At 42.7% G+C, this 19,643-nt stretch overlaps 1 protein-coding gene across 1 annotated transcript in view; it reads left to right on the forward strand.

Annotated features, from left to right (window-relative positions):
• LCMT1 (leucine carboxyl methyltransferase 1) overlaps positions 1-14,311 on the forward strand; it is a 46,676-nt gene extending 32,365 nt beyond the window's left edge. Inside the window, exons 7-11 of the mRNA XM_010986937.3 lie at positions 2,718-2,838; positions 6,094-6,195; positions 7,236-7,327; positions 12,028-12,125; positions 14,090-14,311. Of these exons, the coding sequence (XP_010985239.1) occupies positions 2,718-2,838; positions 6,094-6,195; positions 7,236-7,327; positions 12,028-12,125; positions 14,090-14,112 (436 nt within the window). The 3' untranslated portion in view covers positions 14,113-14,311. The remainder of the gene's footprint in view (positions 1-2,717; positions 2,839-6,093; positions 6,196-7,235; positions 7,328-12,027; positions 12,126-14,089) is intronic.
• Positions 14,312-19,643: the final 5,332 nt, after the last annotated feature.

The following is a 19,643-nucleotide window of genomic DNA, read 5'->3' on the forward strand; positions in this document are numbered from 1 at the left end:
CTTATATATATATTTTTTAATTTAATTTATTATTTTTTTATTTTTGTGGGGGAAGGTAGTTAGGTTTACTTATTTATTTATTTTTGGAGGAGGTACTGGGGATTGAACCCAGGACCTTGGGTGTGCAAAGCATGTGCTCTACCTCTTGAGCTATACCCTCCCCCACTTCACTTATATTTTGAAATGTATTAATCCTACTTTTAATATTGCTAATGGTGACCTCTTACAAAATACATTGTAAAATATTTAACTTTTCACTTTCAAATAATTCAAATATGCAGAAAAGTTGCAAAAAAAATTCTCATATAACCTCTACCTGGCTATCCCATGTGTCAATATCTTATGTAAATAATGGTTACCTTTTGCATTAAAAAAGATGCTTGAAACTGGATTTCTCTAAGTATTCAACCTATTAGGTGAGGTTTTGGAACTATTTTTCCCTCAGTCAGTTTTTCTAATAATTTCTATTGGTATAATCTCAGGTTTTAGACTTACACTATAGTTAATTTTAAAAAATCTTCTTTTTAATGTTTTTCTTTCTGATTTTCAGTTTTATTTACAACTCGTTCTTGACTATTTTTCCTCTGGATCACTGTCCTCATTTTTTTGTACCAAGTTCCAAATGGGTCCAGGAAGCATTTAGAGATATATATTTAAATAAGTTATATAACATTTTACTGTTAATAAAAGGGGGAAGTCCAGATGGGCAGAGCAGGTGGATAGTTGGTACCATCAGGTCAGAGCCAGCATTTACTTGCGGGTGCCCTTTCTCTTTAATGGCACAGTAATGGCACTGCATCCGGCTGGACAGGTTTGAATTCTGAGGGAAGGATACACTAGACTTTGACCTTGGACAACTTATTTCACCTCTGTGTATCTCAGTTTCCTCCTTGAAAAGTGAGAAAATAACAGAACTCAGCAATAAATGTTAACAGATGATAATGTAGAAAACTATTTTTAAAAAATCTCATTCATTTTGATAGTTTTAGTAGCTATTGCTGATGGTTCTGATGGTCCTAGAAGCAGATAAAAATCATCCCAAATCCTGAACTCAGAGATAACCACCTTAATAAATTTTATGCCAAAATTTGTAAATATGTATTTGTCTTTAAAATGTGACTGTGCTCTGCATACAGTTGGGGAACTTTTAAAAAAATCAAATGTATCTAGATATGTACGTATATGTATGCGCATATATATGTACGTATGTTCACTTATTTGTTCATTTATTTATTCACTCATTCATCAAATAGTTGAGAATCTACTGTGTACAGATACGAGAGAGCCGTGAACAAAACAGCTTACATTATCGTGTGGGGAAAAAAGAGACATTAAATGGCTAATTGCATGAACTCTTTAATGACTCTTGGGGTACCTGCTTTGAAGAAGTATAGGGGAGCAAACAAAGAGGCCGCTGGAGTCTGGGACCATGGAGAGCGTCCGTGTCAGTAAATTCAGTGCTAAAGCATCATACGTATGAGCTTCCTGGCAGTCCACTGGGGGGATATGCCATGTTCTTTGCAACTAATTTCTTATTGCACAACTGTTGCATAATTTCTTGTTCACACAATTGATTCTAAGATTGCCACCAATAAAATAACTCACTTGCTTTGTAGAAGAAATAGCAATCAGCAGTGAGGAATATGATTATTCAGATGGCAGAGGGGGAGGGGAGGGTCCAGGGAAGGAGTCAGGGAAGGAGCAGTAATACATAAGCCAGGAGTAAACCAGTGGAGCTTGCATAATTTGGGGATGCCAGTGTTTCCTGTCCAAAGTTAAGGCTTTTAGAAATTTCTGCAGGAGTTTATTGCTTTTCCTATTTCATAATTTATTCATTACTTTGGGCCTGGTAAATCAGAGTACATAATAACTAATGTAGTTTCTTGAAGACTATTCATGTTGTTTTCAATTCTTGATAGTAAAAGCTTCTGTAAGAAGAATGATAGTCTGTTGAATGAGTATCAGTCTCTCTAGATTGTATCTGTCAGTTTTGGATGTGTAACAAATCCTTCCAACTTCAGTAGTTAAAAACAGCCCACAGCTGAGTTGCTCAGCATTCTGTGAGCTGACAGTTTGGGCTGGGCTTAGCTGGGTGGTTCTTCTGCTCGGGGCCAGGTTTAGCTGATACCTCCTGGGGTTCACTCAAGTGTGGACAGTGGGCAGGTTAGCAAGGCTGCCTCATTCTCATCCACAGGGCCTCCCCTCCTATAGCAAGCCAGCTTGGGCTCATTCACGTGGTGGGCTCAGGTTTCCAAGTGCAGCAGGAGAGCGAGCACCAGTGTGCAAGTCATGTCCAGGCTTCTGCTTGTATCATGTCTGTTCCTGCTCCGTTGGCCAAATCACGTTACATGATGAACCCAGATTCCAGGGGAAGGACGATACACTCCACCTCCTGAGTGGGAGTATCTGCAGGTCCACATCACCGTAGTGTGGGTGCACAGTAGGGAAGAATTTGTAGCCATTTTTACAGCCTACCACACACAGCACATTTTCATCAGCCAGACAAAAATCATTGCTGATTGCTCACCTTTTACAGGATAAAACTCTGGGTCATGATGGGATTACACATGAATTACTGCATTGATTAGGTGATGCGAAAACCAGTGCTTCTGGTTTTCCTGGGTGTGAGCTGCCCTGCCAGTGCTGCAACGTATGTGAAATTGGAGAGTCCAAGTTCGATGAAGACTTAGTTGTCTGCCTTTTTTTCTTCTCTTAAGATTGCCAACCCTCCTGATAGCTGAATGTGTGCTGGTTTATATGACTCCGGAGCAGTCTGCAAACCTTCTCAAGTGGGCGGCCAACAGCTTTGAGACTGCCATGTTCATAAACTACGAGCAGGTAAAAGGAAGCATAAGGAACTTGCATCCCGCATGGGACTCCAGTGGTGACTTTCCCTCTCTGAGCATCCGCAAATGGATGCTTTCCCTGAGTTCTTTTCCTCCTGCCTCCGGCCACTCACATATCTCCTTTATTAACCAATTCTGGCAAACCTGGTACTCCTGAGTTCCTGACTTCTTGCAAACTTCTACCCAGAGCTTTGGGAATGTCTGTTTTGGCCTTGTAAGAGTATTTTGAGTTCTTATTTTATCATCGTGTTTACTATAAAGTCGTAGCTCTTGATGGAGGGGATTTTGGCTATCATCAGCATAGGGGTAGCAAACTCAGATGCCTTCAGAGGCAGATATTAATGCAAATGGAGGAAGCTGGGCAGGTGTAATTAGTGTGGACTGGTGAACTGGGACCCCTGTGTCCCACTTCATGGGATGCCCATGGTTTGGTTCCAGCCACTTGTTACCATGTGGGCCTAAAGTTGCCTGAACTCCCAGTTTTTTGAAGACAAGTTGCGTTTCTAACTTGAAATGCAAGGGCTGTAATGTAAAATTTTCTAATTTCTAAAATCACTGAGTTTGGCCCATGGGTGGCCTGTTTTTCTTTCTGATATAGCACTGCAAGGGTTATGTAGCTCCGCTCGCATCTGAATCCTGGCCCTCGACGTTATCATCAGCTCTGTGACCTGAGCAGAATGGCTAGGTGGTTGGGAGGTCATTCTCTGGAGGCAGACTGCCTCGCTGTGTGACTTGGACAAGTTACATAACCTCTCTGTGCCTGTTTCCTCGTCTGAAAAATGAGGATGATCATATCCCAAAATCATCATTAATGAATGAGTTAATATATGTGTAAGCACTTACAGCATTGCCAGCTATTAAGTAAGCTGTTACTAAGTTAGCTATTTGACTGTCTCTGAGCCCCAGTTCTCTGTTCTTAAAAGGATAAGAATACCTACCTCTCAAGTCTTTTTTTTTTTTTTTAACATTTTTTTTGAGTTATAGTCATTTTACAATGTTATGTCAAATACCAGTGTACAGCACAATTTTCAGTTATACATGAACATACGTACCTCTCAAGTCTTAATAATTCAGATTAAATTTGTTGAGTGTATTAAAAAAACATAGCCAGCTCTCTGCATTATTGTGGGGACCCGTGAGATGTTGAACAACAATGGGGTGGTCATAAGCTCTGAGTACATGTTAGCTACTTTTATTGTTTATTTTAGTTTAGCTTTATTGACTTTATATTTTGGGAGGGTGATAATCAGGTTTATTTATAAATTTTTTTAAGAGCAGTACTGGGCATTGAACCCAGGACCTCGTGCATGCTAGGCACGCACTCTACCACTGAGCTGTACCCTCCCCCCGATTTTTGTTTCTTTTTTTTTAATCTCATTTTATTATTCAGTTTTATCACAGATAAGAGCAGTAGAGGGCCTTGCCTAACGTCACGTAACTATGGACAGATCCAGGGCTAGATGTTGGCCTCCTGGCCTCTTACCCACCATCCCTCCCCATCTTCCCAATCCAGGTTCCTGTATAGGTGGTCCTTGGTTGGTTGATTTTAATTCCTTTCGTCTCTTTAATTGGAGGCATTCCCCAGACTCCATCTTCAGTCCTGGTGAATATCCATATAATGGTAGGTGGCCTCATCCGTCTTACCTTCTGATGTGAATAAGTCCTGGTGACCTGTCTTTGCTTTCAGGATCCCACACCTGGGGAAAAGGCGTCCCATTCCCCCTGTTACCACACGTTCCGGGTATTCACTCACTTTGCTCCATTTGTGTGTTCTTTGATTCAGCAAACCTCGATTCAGCAGCCCGTGAGAGATGGTGCGCTAAGTGAATTTTGACCAGAGATCGTGTCACTTTGGAGCAGGCCAGGCAATGTGCCAGTTTTCAGTGTGTTGACCACAGCCGTCCCTTGATGGGTTCAAATCCCTGCCCACCACCCTCATTTTGCTAGTAATCAACTTTTAATGCATGCAGAATCAGCGGCAGCCTCCTGTTTGTCAATTGCTCACGTCTTACATTATTTTTTAATTAGTACTTTTATGACAAAACCACATGGATGATGATAATTTCAGTAATGATTACAAATTCTTAGAATTTGATTACTTATGTAGCAGGCGCTCTTTTGTGAGTTTCACATATATTAACGTATTTAATCATCACCACAACCCATGAGGTAGGTCCTAGGGCTGTCCTGGTTTTACAGGTAAGGGGACTGACGCACCAAGGGCTTAGGCTTCTTGCTCACAGCCTCACAGCTATGAAGCGTCAAGCCAGGATCCAAACCTGGGCGACAAAATGCAGGCGTTTGTGCTCACAGACGTGCTTCTGTCCTGAATAAATAGTGTGCGATCCGGTCATTAGTGCCACGTAAGCCTAAACGCATCCCCCAGGAAGAATTAACATTGGTTCTTGTCTTGCAGCATGGTTGTATGAATACAGAAATCATTTTACATATTGTTAAAGTGGTGAATTTTTGATACCTTGTATATGACAAAGGCACAATGTATATGCTGCAGTAGTGTACATAATATTTTGTGACAATTGTGTACTTATATAGATTTTTTTAAACTAGTTTTTTAATTCAAGAAATAATGTCACGTGCTGAATTTTTTAAAAAAATCAGTTCAAAAGGGTAGACAAAGAAAAATAACTCTCTCATCTACTCCAGACCTCAGCCTCTAACCTGAGAAGCAACATTGCTGTGTTCTAGAATTCTCCTACACATACATAAATGCGGAGAAAGGGATTTTTTTCCTTAAAGGCAGATGGGAGCATACTATACACATTCTTCTCTACCTTACTTTTCAGGGGTTTATTTTAGGGATCGTTTCTGTCTGTCTATCTTCCTTTCTTGTTTTCACAGCTGTCAGTGTTTCATTATATGAACATGCCAGAATTTATTTAACCCCAAATGCTGGCTTTCCAGATCCTTCCTCTTACACATAAAGCTGCAGTAAATGCTCTTGCATCTTTGTGTGCACAAGCGAGTCTGTCTGTAGGACAGGTTGCTGGCAGTGAGCTTGCTAGATTCCAGGCTGAGTGTTAACAATGAACGGACACTGCCCAGTTGCCTTTTGAGGGGCTGTACTGGTTTATGCTCCATCAGGACTGCACTCAGGCTTCCGTTAACCTGTGCTGGGTATTATCAAATGTCAAGCCTTGACTGGTTTGAAATGGGATGTTTTATTTTGCATATGTAAGAAACAAAGAAACCCTTCCGGCAATGCCCAGGAGCCTCTCTCCCTTCCCAGGTGAACATGGACGATCGCTTTGGGCAGATCATGATTGAGAACTTGCGGAGACGACAGTGCGACCTGGCAGGAGTGGAGACCTGCAAGTCGTTAGAGTCACAGGTCAGAGAGCAGAGATCGGGACATCCTCTTGTACCCTTAGCCAGCCAAGAGGGCATCCTCCCTTCGCAGATAAGAGAATGTGAGACTCCCTCATGAGTGCCTGCCTGCGGGCAGCTAGGGCCCCACGTGGGCCACTGGGCCATCGTACTGGGGAAATCCAAGCCCTGGGCTGCCATCTTGGTATGGAAAATACAAACTTACATTTCTATTATTTTAACTTTTTACTATGCCATTTTTCAAACAACGTAAAAGTCGAGCAAACAGTTAAAATGAACACCCATTTTGTTCCATCAACCAGCTTCAGTAATTAATATTTTGTCATTGTCATTTTCTTTACCCTCTTCCCCGAAACTTTTGTTGGTGTTGTCATTGGAATATTTTAAGGCAAATCCCAGACAGTATATCATTTCCCCCATAAATACTTCAGTGTGAATCTCCTACCACTAAGGACCTTCCCCCTGCCACACCCCACTCCCAGGAGAATGGTAATACCATTATCAAAACCTCACAAATCGACACTAACTCCTTCATAGCATCTAACACCCAACTCATGTTCAGTTTTCCTTGATCATCTAGAAAAAAAATGTTCATGGTGTATTTGAATCAGGATCCAAACATGGTTCACACTTTGTGTTTGACTGATAGGTTCCTTAAAATCTCTTGGAATCTATAGTAGTCCCCCTCCCCTACTGACTTCTAAATTTTTTTCTGAAGAGACACTTCCCACCCCTTCTGAAATTCAAATAGGTTAGTTTTTACATGGTTTACATTATGTCACCACTAGGGCTCTTGTAAAAACTGTTGCTTGTAGAAAAGTTTCTTCCTGTATTTCTTTTTAAATATACTTTAGTGCATTTCCCCCTGTTGTAACTATGTGTGTTCAGTATAGAAAATCGGAAAATAAGAAGGAGGATGATAGGGGCCAGAATGGGCTTCTGAGGGAGGAGTCCTCTGAGGGAAGCTCCCGCCTGCCCAGAGCACGGCTCGAGTTGTATGACAGCACATGCTCCTTCCCCATTTCTCTCCACCGCACGTTTCAGAAAGAACGGCTCCTGTCGAACGGGTGGGAGACGGCATCAGCCATCGATATGATGAATTTGTACAGCAAATTACCTCGCGCGGAAGTGAGCAGGTATGGGACGGGCCAGACTTAGCTCCCTGATAAATGCTGTGAATTAAAGGTTTAAATGCCTGCATCCTTTAATGTAAAGAAAACCAAAAAACCAACAAGAAATCCACCCCCTAACTAGTCTTATTTTGAAGAGAGTTAACCTGCTAAATATAAGTTAAACACTGATAGCACCTTGAGAGTAACTCATTAGCTACTTAGCCAAGATAAGGTTTATGCTAAAACAGGCTGTCTCAGGCGGAGACAGTGGAAATCTTGCCTAATCCCTGTGTTTTGGAGAAAAAGGAGAAATAACATTACCCAAGGGCTTCTAAGGGGAAAAAAAGTCTGCTTGCAGATTTTTAAGCGAACTTTTCCCCTCATTATAAAAGAAATACATGCGTGTGTTTCTGGAACAATTTTGGAGCAAAGTACATGGAATATAAAGCCATTGTGCAGTCTGTAGCTGCAGCTTCCAGAGACAGCTGTTTATAAATGGGGGTGTATCTTTTTCTCTGTGTATATAAAGATAAGTTTTTGTTGATATATAGATTTCTATTTTTTGAATCAGTAGATGGATATTACATATATTTGTCTGTAAACCACTATCCCTTTGAAAAAATTTAACAGTAGATTGTGTTTATCTTTACATATCAAGACATTCAGGGCTACTATATTCCTGTTTAATGATGTTTAGTATTTATATTGATATGTAGATATGTTAAATGAATGTTAGTTTCTTTATTGAAGTATAATTGACATACATTATATTAGTTTCAGGTATACAACAGGATGATTTGATATTTGTACATATTGTGGAATCACAGTAAGTCTAGTTAACATCCATGACCACACATAGCTACAGAATTTTTTTTTCTCGTGATGAGAACTTTTCAGATAAACTCTTAGCAGCTTTCAAATATGCAGTATAGTATTATTACCCTATAGTTACCATGTTGTACATTACATCCCTGTGACTTACTTATTTTACAACTATAAGTTTGTACCTTTTGGCTCCCGAACCCCCCTCACCCATTTCACACCTCCCTGCCACCTCTGGCAACCACCAATCTGTGCTGTTCTGTTTTATTTTGTTTAGATTCCGCATATAAGAGAGATCACGTGGTATGGTGTCTTTCTCTGTCTCACTTATTTCCCTTAACATAATGCCCTCAGGTTTCATCCCTGTTGTCACAAGTGGCAAGATTTTGTTCTTTTTCATGGCTGAATAATATTCCATGTTAATATATATGTGTGTGTGTGTATATATACACACACACACACACACACACACACACACACACACTTACATTTTCTTTATCCATTCATCCCTTGATGGACACTTAGGTTGTTTCCTTGATAATAATAACTTTAAAGATATTAGAGAGTAATGCCTGCAGCAGGATATTTGCTTGTGGGGTCTTGTTTTTTATTTTGTTTTGTTGTAGTTTCCGTTATAAATCACTCTGGAGGGAGCCTCACCATACCATCTCTGGACAGTGTTAATGCCAGCTTAAGTCTTTTTCCATGATTTCTTTGTCCTTCCTGATTTGCGCTTCCCCCTGCTTTTGGGGACCTAGTTTTTGGCCTCTTGCAAGATAATGAGAATTTTTGGTTTTGCTTCTTCATCAAACTTCCTGTTAACTTTTAGAAGTATCACTGTTTTTTCCAAGTATGTCCATCAAAGCCTTGACGGTTGTGAAAGTGTTGTCTCCACGTGATCGGGTCAGTGGTTTCTGGATTCTTCTAGAATTTTCCTTTCCCACAGGCTGGTTTTCATTTGCTACATGTCAAGGCAACTATTTTGAATAGCCCAGGCCTGGCGTCTGTAATGGAAGTGCTCTGGCTACTCTTCCGGAGACCCAGAGGGGAGTCAAACTGGCATCCACCACAAGGGGCGCAAGTTTCTTCTAGGCAGCAATTAGTCTCTCGTTGCTGTGGGCTCCTTCAGACAGCGGCACGTGTCCTAACAGGCAGGTGATGAGGCGAGACGGGCTTTGGTCTGTCCACCCCAGGCTGACCAGTCCTCCCAGCTCTGCGGATGCCTCATAATTGGTGGGTACATTTGCCCAGGGCTCTTGCCGGATACCCTGTATAAAAAGAAGTCGAAGGCTGGCCTGTTGATTTGACAAATGCCAAGTGCCTGCTGTGCACCACACACTTTTCGAAGCTCAAGAGTTACAGCAGCGATCAAAATAGGCCAAAAGTTGTGCCTGCCTTTCTGGAGCTCACCTCGGGGGAGCAGCTTCACAGTCTGGTGTCTCTTGATAGTTGAACTTGGTCATAACCGTGCTGGCGCCTTCATCATGGTGCTGAGCACTTCATGGATACTCACTCTCACTTCATATGTGACTCTTAGGCCTGCTGACCGAGACAGGAGCGAAACGCAAATACAGGAACATGCAGGAACACGTACCGTGCACAGCCCCCAACCCCTGTACACGCAGGTGCGCACAGACACACGCACACACGCACACACACAGCCTGGACAGGTGGCAGTACCAGAATTTTAACAGTGGCTATTGTGAATAGTGCACATAGATCATCTTTTATTTTTCTTCTTTATCCTTTCTGGAAATACCTGCGTTTCCCCACCCCCTCCCCACCTTGGGCACATATCTCAACAGAAAACATTTTAAAAAGCTGTTTTCATATGTTTGTGCATGTTTCTCTGTGTGTGTGTATACATTTAAAATTTACATTTAAAGTGATTTTTTTTAAAAAACATCATACAAGCACATGATAGAAAAAAAAAACCAAGAATAAAGTCGTATAGAGTGAAAACCAAACAAAACCCTTGGTCCACCACCCGCACTGCCAGTCCACGACCTTCTGTTCTAAGAGACAACCACCATTACCAGTTAGTTGTTGTTTCTGTATTTTCCAAAAGTAGCCTATGAATATACAAACGTATGTATTCCTGTTTCTTTACATAGATAGTAATATGTGGTGCTCATTGCTTACTAAACAACTTGCTTCTTAATTTTTTTATTTTAATTTTTTAATTTTTTTAATGGTCTTTTTAAAAACATTTATTTAATTTATTTATTTTTACTTTTCCCCTTAACAGAGGCGCTGGGCATTGAACCCAGGACCTCGTGCATGCCAAGCGTGCACTCTACCACTGAGCTGTACCCCCAGCCCCCCCGTAACTTGCTTTTTAAATTCCACGCTGTGCCTCAGCGGCTCTGGCCGTTTCATGTCAGTACGTGCAAACAGTAGGCCCTTTCACATGGCTGCGCGGTAGCCTGTTGTATGCATGTGTTCTTATCTCCTCAACCCATCTCTTCTAGTTTACAGGGTTTTTTGCTGTTACTGCATTGCGGCTATGATGCTGCAGTGAGATTTCTTGAACTCGTGCAGGGTAAATTCTTAAAGCGGAATTGCTGAGCAAAAAGATACACATTTTAAACATTGACAGAAGGGAGCAAATTGCTCTTCAGTGAGGCTGTGCTATTTTGCAACCCTACTGGTGACGCATGAGAGCGCCTCTTCTCTAGGGCCTTGGTAAAATGTGTGTCAGCTTTTTTTACTGAAGTATAATTGATTTTTAATATTGTGTTAGTTTCAGTAGATAGCAAAGTGATTCAGTTATGTTTATATATATAAACATATATATATATATATATATATGTTTTTTCAGATTATTTTCCACTGTAGGTTATTTTAAAATATTGAATATGGTTCCCTGTGCTATCTAGTAAATCTTTGTTGCTTATCTGTTTTGTATATAGTAGTTTGTACCTGTTACATTCCTAATTTATTCCTCCGACCACCCTTTCCCCTTTGTAACCGTAAGTTTGTTTTCTATGTCTGTGGGTCTGTTTCTGTTTCGTACATAGATTCCTTTGTATTATAGATCATATAATATTTGTCTTTCTCTGTCTGACTTATTTCACTAAGTATAATACTCTCTAGGTCCATCCAGGTTGCTCCAAATGGCAATATTTCTTTCTTTTCTATGGCCAAATAATATTCTTATATACACATACACATACACATACACACCCCCCCATCTTTTTAAGCCAGTCATCTGTTGCTCGGCACTTGGGTTGTTTCCATGTTTGGCTGCTGTGTATAGTGCTGCTGTGAACATTGGGGTGCATGTGTCTTTTCGAACTAAGAATTTTCATCTTTTCTGGGTATGCCCAGGAGCGAGAGTGCTGGATTATGTGGTAACTCTGCTTTTAGTTTTTTAAGGAACCTCCATATTGGTATCCATAGTGGCTGTACCAGTTCCATTCCCACCAACAGTGTAGGAGGGTTCCCTGTATCAGCCTTTGTGATCTTTGTCAACTGTTAGTTGAAAACATAGCTTGTGTTGTAATTTACATTTCTCTTTGCATAAAGAAGAGGAAAAGCCCTTGTTTTTCCTCCTCAGTGAACTGGTCTTTTACCCACCTCTTAAATAAGTTTTAAAAGCTTTTCTTGTTGAAGTGTAACAGCTCTTCATATAGCAAGGAAATTACCATTTGTCATTCGTATCACAGACATTTTTTCTAGCTTGTCATTTGTCATTTTTGACCTTACTTACGGTAGTTTTTCTTCATGTCAATAAAAATAAATTAAAGTGGACCCACACCACGCAGACTGTTCTGTAGCCTGCCTCTTTTCCCCTAGTATAGCATGAACATCTTTCTGAACCCAAAAGTAAGCTGCATCGCCTTCATTTTAATTCTGTCCCTTTGTATTGTTGTATTGTTCTATTTTCATTCTCTTGACAGGATAGAGTCCCTTGAATTCCTGGATGAAATGGAGCTTCTTGAGCAGCTCATGCAGCATTACTGCCTCTGTTGGGCGACCAAAGGAGGAGGTGAACTCGGTAGGTGACTTCACCGTTGCTGACCTGACCTAGATATAGAAAGAACGTTAAGACAACGGGAGCTTTGGACCCAGGCAGAACTAAAGGATCGTATCCATGTATCCACGAGCATGGCTGGAGAATTAGCTGTTACGTCCTCTGTGTCTTTACAGCACACAAACCAGGAGAACCATTCAGATAAACCGCATGTATCAAAACAAACCCACATCGCTTTAGAGGTCGACTGTGGTGTTTCCTCAGGTGGAAGGTAAAGACCTTGAGTCTTGTTATAATCTTCTTTTTTCTTTCTCTTTTTTTGTTTTTTTGGTCTTATTATAATCTTAATAAAAGGAACCAATGTTTATCTTTTTAACTGGCTTGTAACCAGGTTGACTAGATGTTAAACACACAGTCTGTCTCTAATAGACCCCTGCAGCTGCGGGTTGAATATCTCCCTCTCATCTTCTCTTTAAGGTGGATTTCCCCTGCCTGGCTGAGTCCGGCCCCGGGGGCAGAGCGCGGAGCCTGTCTCAGTGTGTCCTGTTGCCTTGGTCTTGACCCAGTTCCTCCTTTACGCTGCCCACGTTGACCTCCCTTCCCCCGGGCAGATACCCCTCCCTTGGGCATCTCTGAGACCAGTTTAGTTCCCAGTTCTGGTCTTTCTTGTCAAAGGTGCCCTCAGGCTTCCTACAGATGTGTCTGACATAGGGCTTTAGGCAGGTATTGGATACAAAACAAAGAACTTGGCAGAGGCCAGGACGTCTGCTGTGTGAAAATTCCAGGTTGTTAACCACCCGCCTTGGGCTTATCTTCCTGCTAGTTTATAAATTTGCCCAGCTGGGCAGTTCAGCCCACAGAATCCTTTTGAATTGTTTTTTATTTAAAAATCGTTTATTAGTGTGTGTTTTCTTTTTCTGTTGAAGTATAGTTGATTGACAATGTTGTGTTAGTTTCAGGTCTACAGCAAAGTGGTTCAATTATACATACACATATATATTCTTTTTCAGATTCTTTTCCATTATAGGTTATTACAGAATATTGAATATAGTTATATACAACTATACACAAATTAGGAGTTTGGGATTAACAGATGCACACTACTGTATATAAAATAGATAAACCACAAGGACCTACTATATAGCACAGGGAACTGTATCCAATATTAGTGTATTTTTATCTTACTATTATCCCCCATTTTTAAAAACAATGTAATTTTCAGTGTAATTAGAGACTTTGGAAACGTCTAAAAAAAATACATGACAAAGAAAAAAAAATCACCCACATGCCCGTCACTCAGAGATAAGCCCTGGTAACTTTTTCCTTCCATTCTTTTTCTAGCTCTTGTTTGTTTTTAGCAGAATGGAATTTTTATATTTATGTAACCTTGATTCCTCATCTTTTAACGAAACATTATAACATACACATTTCCCCTTGCTGTTAAAAACTCTCTATGTTAATGGCTTTATATTCTGTCATGAGGCTATGTTTGAATATACTTAATTTTCCACACTTTTAGAAATATAGGTGGCTTGTAATACTATTGAGTTAATTTTAGTTTTTATAAAGTAATAATATATTGAACATTTTGATGTAAGGGACTTCTTCGGCCCTCTTTCTGCCTGGCTGCTTGGTGACAATCAGTTACTTGTATGTTATTTGGGGAAGGTCTGTCTGCATTCGCTCGAAGTTCAACATGTAAAGAATAGACTTTCTCGGTGTTTACTGCGGAGAGTCCATAAACTGTTACAGTGTTTCCCAATCCCTGTAAAACTACCCATAAACACAGTCTCATCCAACCTCTTGTTTCCTTGTGAAATCTCATCTTACATAAGAGACCAGAGCCTCGGTGATCGGACCTGTGGCCTGTGCCCCAGAGCCAGTCCCTGTGGGCCTGGGGCCGGCAGCCTCGGATTCTCCCACCTCCATCCTCTCTGCCCCAACCTGGGAGAGTCTCCTGACAGCGACTGTGTGTTTCCTCCCCTCAGGTTTGAAGGAAATAACTTACTGATCTGTTCAAGACTTGTGCTGAGCCAGAGCTGAACCCACTGACCTCTCCAGAGTTGACCCTCCGAGTTTCCTGATCGGTGGTCAGGCCCCAGCTACCAGTGTCACCCGCACTCCGAGGGACCTCAGTTACTGGGGTTGTCGTCCCAGCTCCTGTTCATGTTGGCTCATCAGTTAAATAAATTTCAGTTGCCAATTGCCTATGTGTTGGGCCTCTGCCGTTTACTGTTTGCTCCCCTGGGTGGGCTGTGGTTCACCTCTGTGTCAGCTAAAACCAAAGATCCAGAATCCGACCTTGACCTTGGCTCACTGCCTGTGAGTCAGACAGCGCACTCCCTTGCATCCGTCGTAGGATTTACCCCCGTGTGCTCTTGTCTGCAGCACCTGGCCTTGCATTCAGCACCTTGACCAGGTGCTGGAGCTCGTCTCGGCGCCCGTTTCTGCCCTAGCCTGCTTCCATCCTCCTTCACCTTGTTCCTTGTGGCAGGCTGGATCTTGGCCCTCTAAAATGTCCCCTCCCGATCCCCCAAACTGTGGACATGTTGCCTTATGTGGCAAAAGGGGCTTTGCAATGTGATTAAGTAAAGGATCTTGAGATGGGAGGTTATCCGGGAGTGTCCAGGTGGGCCCAGTGTAATCACAAGGGTCCTTCCTTCAAAGGGGAGGCAGGAGGACCAGCATCAGAGGGAGGTGTGATGCTGGAAGCAGAGACCAGAATGTTGCCCTTTGAAGATGGAGGAAAGGGCAGAAGTTGAGGACCACAGGAGGCCACCAGATGCTACAACGGGCAGGAAAACATTCTCAGGTCCTCCAGAAGGAACCAGCCCTGCCGACAGTTTGACTTTAGCCCAGCAAAATTGATTTGTGATTATGATCACCAGAACAGTAAGAGAATGAATGTGTGTTGTTTTCAGCCACTTAAGTTTGTGATCATTGTTACAGCAGCAAGAGGAAACTAATACAGTTATGCTACAGATGCAAAGGGCTCCAGGGGACCTACTGCACAATTTGAAAACATAAGGCCTACCCACGCCTGATGAAATTTTTGGTTATCTGACTGGGGCTGTGAACTGGAACCTGCATACACAGAACGACAGTGAGGAAGCCCCCCGCCCTCTCCTCTCCTAGAGAGATTCCAGCCCCTCACTCCACCTCCCAGAATCTCTAGATCAGCGTTCCCTAGAGTGTGGGCTGCGTCCCACTACGCAACGGGGTGCCCACTGACAGGCGTTGACGCATTGATGCAGCGTGAAATACCATTGAGTCACTCAGTGAGAACGTTGCTTCCTTTTCAGTTATCTTTCACATCTTAAGTTCAAGGAGAAGATCTCAGGCTGGTACTGGTGTGTCTTTAACCCTAATGTTCACTAATCCAATGTTTTTAAAACCATGAGACGAAGCCATTCATGGATGGTGAGTGCACTTAATGGATCAAATCCATTGTTTTAAAAAATATATAAAAGAGAAAATGTCATAGCATAGCCCATTACCAGCAGTAAGGGTGAGGTTTTCTGGAACTTGTTTTTTATGTGCGTATGCATGTACCATGTTAGCATTGTTCTAATGTTTCGATTTTGGCTTTGGTCAGAGGTGAAGGTCAGAGGGTGATAGCACTTCACCAGTTGCAGCAGCAGCAGCATCTGGCTAAAATTTAAAAAACCACTCTGGCTTCAATGCTATTTCTGATTTTCCTTGTATTTATTTTTATGGATTATGTTCTGTTCGAGGCTCATGATTCACCATTACTGTTGATGGTTATGTTATCAAATATCCCATAAAGTATCTATCAATTTCATCTTAAAAGTGGCTCCACTGAAAGGCAATGACTAAGAAAATAATGGCGGTGCAGCACCAACACCACAGAAATGACGGAGGTGGTACGTTTGGAAACCCAGAAGTTGAGAAGGACCATGCAAGGGAGTGGCTTTCTGGCTTTTATAATGCAAGATGGGCAAGAGAGAAAGAAACTGGAAAGTGTTTAGATCATTGGTCACCCAATGTGGAGTTGTTTTGATTGTGTTTGCGCTACTGCACAGAGAATATATTTGCATAATATCAAAATGTATGAAGCTCAAAGCAGAGTCCAACTATATTTTCATCTTAGAGTTTTTTACTGTTTTTGAGGGGGAGGAGGAGAAGGCATGGATGGTCATAAATAGAATGTCTGCTATGGGCAGAATCTATATTTTTATTCTGCTTTACTTTTTTATACCCCTCCTTGTTCCACAAAAGGAATTGAGATAGACAGTAAAACTAAGTCAACACGAAAAGCAAAAATAAATGCTTTGGGGAGCTGGAACGTGAGTTTTTTTTTAAAAAGGCCCACAGATGTGTGTATTTTATTGTCTCATACAAGTCTTAGAAGTGGGCTACAAATTTGACTCCTGCGAAGTCCTCACAAGGATTGAAATAGGATTCAGTTTCCATAAAATCAGCCAGCCTCATTCTCAAGAGAAGCACAATCCTCCATGCACAGAGACCCAGGAGGCTTCCCCTGGGTGTCCTCGGTGGGATCTCTGAGAATACTTGGGGTCTGCGCTTGTAGCTGCTGCTCCAAGTCCCCTTGCTGCAACCTGCCCGAGTGCAATTGCATGCGGCCAAATCAGCACAGTCTAATGATACAGTCCTCGGATGCTGGAGTTCCTAGAGGAGTAGAATTTAGAAGATCTGGGGAAAATGAAAGGCCTGCAGAACTGATGTGCCTGAATATTGTTCCTGAAAGCTGGACAGTTTATACAAGATTCCATGGCAGTGAGTTTGAGGTCAGTACCTTTGGCAAAGACCTGGAGGTCAAACTGACTGACTGGTCCAGATCAAAACGCTTGTAAGAGCCATCCAGGTGGAGGGGCTGAGTCTTCACAGGAAAAGGAAAGCTTGTACCAGAAGCAGAGCCTCATTCCGAGGTAGCTGCTGCCAATATAAAATAGGGCATCCCACACCCCTCCTTAAAAACCTTCCTTAATAGCCCTCTTCCTCTTGGTGTGAAATCAGCTCCCTCCTGTGGCCAACAAGAAGCCAAGACCCTGCGTGTTCCGGCCCCTCCTCGCCTCTCCCACCTCATTTTGCCACTCTCCTCCCTCCCGTGACGCTCTTAGCTCTGCCTGCCTTCTTTTCTTCAACCTACCAAACCGTCGCAAGGTCAGGTGAGGACCACGGAGTTGGAGATGTACGAAACAGCCAATACGCAATTCACGAGTCACTTGATTTATTGCACACAACACAGGTTAGTCAAAGTAGAGGAGGAATAACGAACCACTCCAAGGAGAAATCCCAGAAGGAGGCATCTCAGCACGAGCAGCTGTCTCCCATTCAGCAGATTCAGCACCGCGGCTTGGCAGGTGTGAGTGGGAAGTGACCTGCTCCCACAGGGCCTCCGGCAGCATCCATCTGGAATGGCTCCCAGCAGCATGGAGTCAGGTCCTCCACCAAAGAGCCTTCAAGTCACTTGGCTCAGTGGTGTCTTTCCAAGGAGTAACAGTTACTCTGGGGAAGGGCGTCTTGGCTCTGCAGTTGTATGTTGCCCATCAAATTTCTTCTCTGAAGTAACATTTTAGTTTATCCCCCTAAGACACTGGCAGTCCTACAGCAGATGTTTCAAAACAATTAATATGTAAGTTTACATTGGCCACTGCGACTCCATTTTGAACTACTTTGCATAGCTTAACATAGCTTAAATCCTATAATCTTTACATAAGATAAATAGGATTTGTAACATAAAAGAAATCACATTGTAGCACTCTGCTTCTTTTGACCTTTGCACCTGCTGTTTCCTTTCCTAACGCAGCCTTAGCCCTTAAAGCTTAGATTAAACATCCCCTCCCCGTTCCCCTGTGTAAACTTCCCCTGTGGTTGTAACTCGGCATCTGGTTTTTTGCCTTTATGGTCCTTGCCTGAACTTGTCATCCTTTTAATTCATTCCAGAAGTCCTTATCAAGCACCTTCTGTGTAGCAGGTGCTGAGGGTCAGTGAAGCAAATGAACAAATAAAATAATTACATTGCTCAAGCGACTCAAGTACCTCAAGTGACTCCAAGTGACTCAAGATCGTCATCATGTGAAAGATGATGCAGTCCTACTTTTATCCACATGTTCGGCTTATAGCTACTCTAGGAAAACATCCTTGGGATTCAGAGGTGGGGGAATCAGCTACTGTCACCAATGATGGACACCCCAGTAGGTTATGAACATGGTTCATAACACACGTTGGGCTCTTGGTTAATGTTTGTCAAGTTGAAGATCAGCAGAAGAGGGAAAAAAAAGTCTCCAAGTAACAGTTCTTGCAGTCATGCAGGTACTGTTTAAGTGAGGCGCTTCTCAAGGCCAGATGTGTTGAACCCCTGGAGGGGAAGGCAGATAGGGAACAAGATCCAAGATCTCACTAAACTCAGTGTCAGAGAAATCACCTTACACTGTCTGCAAACAGAACCTGCTAAACTGAGTGATTAAGTGAGTAATGAAATGACCTGGGAGAGCTCTGAGAACTCAGCTAAGACCTATTATTCTGGTTTTACTCACCCATTGTTTACGGATGAGTTTGAGTGCTGGGAGGTCTGAGACCTCAGGGTGGATCATGGCTTCCCAAGGGCACAGGAGAGAGAAGGGGATGAGTGAGACCCATTAAGGAAGTGGATTGATGAGGAGGTGGTCCTTGAGGAGTGCGAAGCAGGGAATGGGAAATCATGCTCAAAGGAACATCACAGAAAGCCAGGCAACCCCACTGGAAAAGGAGTCACGAAGGGTCTCCTTCACCTGGTGCTGGTGATGAAGTGTGGCAGATGGCAAAGAATGGCCACAAAGAATTTTAGACAGGAGCGGCCACACGATTTGCTTTGGCCAATGGGCCGATAACAAAACAAGAGGGGAGCAGCTTGACAGGTGCTTGTGCATTGAGGTTCACCTTCTCTTGCTGTTCTTGGGAACCATGTGGTGACCACGATGTGAGTAAGCCCAGGGTTGGTCTGTTGGATGAGCAGATCATGTGGAGCTGAGATGAGCCATCCAGATGAAGCCCTCCGTAGACCCGGGCTGCAGGCAACTCACCAGCTGACCACGGATATACAAGGGAGCCCAGATGAGATCAGCCAAGCCAGCCCAGACCAGAAGAACTGCTCAGCTGCCCTGCAGAACCGTGAGTTAAATGCATGGTTCTTGTTTTATGCCATTATGTTTGGGGACAGTTTGCTACCCCTTAGTAGCTAACAGATACAGGTGAGGGTGCTGGCTTAGGGGGAAGAAGGCAAATTATTGGTTGATTGGTTCCTTCATTAATGCTTACTTTGTGTGAAGCTGTGTGCTAGGGGTGGAGATTTAACAGTGGACACAGCACGTGCACTCACAGAGCACCAGCCATCAGTGGTCCCCAATAAAAAGCATGGTCATTTCAGGATTTGGTGACAAGTCCAGGAGGGTGCAATGGGAGGGGCTGGGGGGAGAGAGATGTGGAAGCTGAGACCTGAGGATGTGCCAGGTGAGTGGGACCTGGGGTGGGGGTGGTGGGAGGGGGAAGGAAGAGAGTTCCTGGCTGTAAGAGAGTGTG

This window comes from Camelus dromedarius, chromosome 24 (genome assembly GCF_036321535.1).
Source record: "Camelus dromedarius isolate mCamDro1 chromosome 24, mCamDro1.pat, whole genome shotgun sequence".
Classification (NCBI taxonomy): Eukaryota; Metazoa; Chordata; class Mammalia; order Artiodactyla; family Camelidae; genus Camelus; species Camelus dromedarius.